This window comes from Glycine max, chromosome 9 (genome assembly GCF_000004515.6).
Source record: "Glycine max cultivar Williams 82 chromosome 9, Glycine_max_v4.0, whole genome shotgun sequence".
Taxonomy (NCBI): Eukaryota; Viridiplantae; Streptophyta; class Magnoliopsida; order Fabales; family Fabaceae; genus Glycine; species Glycine max.
The window spans coordinates 12,532,118-12,535,936 of NC_038245.2; the positions used below are offsets into that span (position 1 = coordinate 12,532,118).

At 34.0% G+C, this 3,819-nt stretch overlaps 1 protein-coding gene across 1 annotated transcript; it reads right to left on the minus strand.

The window, feature by feature from the left end:
• Nucleotides 1-2,953: 2,953 nt before the first annotated feature.
• On the minus strand, nucleotides 2,954-3,382 carry LOC121172832 (transcription factor MYB77-like). The gene has a single exon (XM_041005463.1). It carries the CDS (start codon nucleotides 3,380-3,382, stop codon nucleotides 2,954-2,956), a length of 429 nt encoding a protein of 142 aa, XP_040861397.1.
• Nucleotides 3,383-3,819: the final 437 nt, after the last annotated feature.

Here is a 3,819-nt window from a genome sequence, read left to right on the forward strand (position 1 = left end):
AATTTATCCTCTATCACAGAGGCAATATCATGTTAGGGCTTTTAACTTGAAACACAAAATTGATACTTTCAACCTAGGAATATCATTTTTTCTTTAACAAAAATGGGTATATGCAGAGTGTGTAACTGACTCTGATGTGTAGTATTAAACCATAAAAGATTGGGACTGTACTACAAGATCACGACATGCAAATGATAATAGAGTATACTTTGTATTTGAGAGATTATTCATTCAAGGTTAGATTTTTATTATGATTAAATAATTAAAAATAAAATAGTAACATCAGTGTACATTAGTTCAGGAATTTAGTGAATATGAAACACAAAATTGATACTTTCAACCTAGGAATTTCAATTTTTTCTATAAGAACAATGAGTATATGTAGTGTGTGTATCTGACAGTAATATGTAGTATTAAACCATAAAAGATTGGCACTTTACTACAAGATCACTACATGCAAACTATAATAAAGGATACTTTGTATTTGAGAGACTATTCATTCAAGGTTAGATTGTAAAAGTGATTAAGTCGTTAAAAATAAAATAGTAATATGAGTGTGCATTAGTTTAGGATTTTAATGAATATTTCAGTTGAACCTTATTACACTATTCATGAATTTAATTTACCCATTTTCCTTCTTGATTTAAATCACTATAATTGTAGTTTTTATGAAGATTAACATAGCAAACACAATAAAACATTAACAATTTAATAGTGACACAGAACAACAACATATTTTGTTTATATCTTTATTTATACTTGACCATTTAAAAATAGTAACTTATTATATTGTAAATGAAATTTAGAAATCATGGATGAGGATCAAAAGAATCTAAATGATATGGCTAAGGTAATGATGATGGTTAACAGAAAATCAACTGACATGTTCAACACAATTCACATTAAGGATCAAGTTAGAAATTTCAAGACTATTCTCCAATATACATGACATGATGTAACATATTAGTATTGTTTATATTAGTATACTTTAAATGTAGTCTTATGGTGGAATTAGTAGGAGCTTTGTTGTAAGATGGAAAGATGAATTAGAGGATACTTGACATCTCACAAACAGTAATGACAAGATACACTCGGTTAAATACGACCAAGATCTTCAGAACTCAACTATAGTGGTTAGTTAGATTGAACTTAGAGATTACTATGGACTGACAAGTAATCATCAACTAACCATGATTCATTTTGGATCATCAGTTTTCCTTCTGACTATCTACAAAAGCACATCTCAACCACAAGCTTATCCAAAGTGGCATTCCTTATATCACCAAAATCTCAACTCAATCACCTTTAGAGTCCTACTGAATCAATAAAAAGTAACTTGTAGCAATTTGGTGAGTAATTCAACACTATATATAATAACTACATCTGCCTGTGAAATTTTTAGAAACATATACATATCTTACATGAACTTAATCTTAATTCTAGGATGTGTCGAGTACTATGTACTCATTTATGAAAGATGAAAAATTCACTCATGTTAATTTGGAAGGGATTATAGAATGCAAGATTGTTTACAATCACGGGAGGAAGACTGCAAAGATTGGTTCTGGATGGAAGTCTTTTGCAAATTCACAAAATTTAGAACTTGCCCAGGAAATTATATTTGAGTTCCCAGATCCAAAATCTAACTTTGTTCTATTCTAGATTAGTTTGTAATTTAAGTGCATTATACTCTACCAATTTTTATAAAATTTTGTTTATAACTCTTTCTAGTGTATTTTAACAGAAGTGATGCTAGAAATTATGTTGCTATCATTTTGTGAACTTATGAGCTAAATAGACAGGTTTATTATATAAAATATATTACATATTTCAATCTTAATAAATTTGGTTCTCATTTACTTCTTTTCTTCTTCTTCCTTGCAAATTTAGTCTTTTATGCCTAATGTTCCATCTAGGTATGCTTGTGGCTTTGGCTTCGTGCTGAAGGATTTGAATTTCTATGGTAGTTTTAGTTGTTGGAATGTGGAAGTGGAGTGGGAAAATTTTATGCTTGCAGTGTTTTTTTTATAAATATAAGTTGGGTGTGTGTTGAAACTTGAGTTGGTAGTGAGGAGTACTTATGTGTTATTTTTGCGATTTTTACAACTTTGAATATTGAGTTGTGTTGTGTATGATTACGGTTGGTTTTCAACTCAACTGTTTAGTTCATGTTTATTTTAGGGGCAAGGCATCTGCTGCTACAGTACTTTAATGTTGTGTCTTGCGTTTTGTATTTTTGAGGTTTTAGTTTTAACATTTTATGATAATCTTATATTAGTTTCACTACTAGAATTTATAGATTTAACATCGCAAGGTTAACATCAGTTTTTTTTAAAAATTGATGTTAACAAGAGCACGATGGCATTTTTGTAAATAAGTCGAGTTAGTTAACATCGACTTTGTCAAAACCAATGTTAATCTCGACTAGTTAACATCGGTTTTGACGATGTTAACTAGTTGAGGTTAACATCAGTTATTTTATTAAAAAAAATTGATGTTGTGCTATCCATAAATTAAAACCCCAATTCATTTTTGCCCCCGCGCACTCAAACCCTTTTTCTCCTTTCTCCTTCCTCCTCACCCTATCGTCTCGCAATTGAGGCTTGTGTCATTGCCGCAAACTACGCTGTTGAGCCTACAACTACCGCTCAACCTGCAACTACCGCAAACGAGTTGGGGTTTGTCACTGCCGCGATTGAGGTATGTGACTGCTTGTTTTTTGATCCACTTTGATAGTTTTAGATTTGAATAGTCTTTTTCATCGACCACATTGTGAACAAACATCCTTTAAGATAAAAGAATTTGGTGAGCATAAAGCTTAAATGTAATAAGTGGCCTTAAGGTATTTACGTTGGTAAACATTATTAGTAATAGTGATGGCTTTTTCTCTCAATGGGTGCATGAAATGGGCATGAGTATGTGCATAACAAATACAGTTTCGAATCAGTCTCGATCATGGCCACTTATCGGTTCTTTGAATACCTTTGGCTCTACGCTTGAGAATGGAGTTCCAGTGGTTCTTAATGGCATTATTGGTTCGGCCCGGTAGCAATCGGGCTATAGTGGCCCACCTGTTATCGTACTTGGCATAGGCTACGATGATGGTGTCGTTTTCTTGGGCCGAGAAGGGGCGATGCTCCATGGGGGGGCTAAGCTGATTGCACCATCGGAGCAGGCACAACTTGTTGGACCTACCCTTAATGTAGCGACTGATGAGGGACCAATTTTGTGGGTCGTATCGTTCGACGAGTCTGATTAGGATTTGAACCTCTTCGGTGCTCCATGGGCCTTTGATTCTGCTGGGCTTGTTGGGGTTGGACTCGGAAGAGCAGCAATCAAAGGAAGAGAAAGTGAAGGAAGAGCTTTTGTTCGTTACTTCCATTCTATTGAGAAAAACTTAAAACTTAGTTAAGGGAATATATGTACTAGTAATGGGACAAAGGAGGGAGTGTTGTTCTCTTGTTTGGGTTTATATATATGTGTGGACAGAGTGATGATGATGATGATTATACTTAAAGGTGCATGCAATGTAGAATTATATATAATTATAGTTAATGGCATGAAATGAATGAGATTAGGGACAAGGGGTACTTCCAGGAAACTAGGTTTATGTATAGTTGGTGCACACATGCTAACTAGGTTGGGGGGGGGGGAGGGGGGGCCTCCCTACCACAAATACAATTTTGATTCACTCTTAGTCATGGCCACTACTGTAGGAACTATAGTGCCAGATTCACTGTGGTAATATATAGCACTTACAATTCCAACGAGGTGCATGAATGATATCATCTATGCCTTTTCACTTGGTTTTAATTTCCA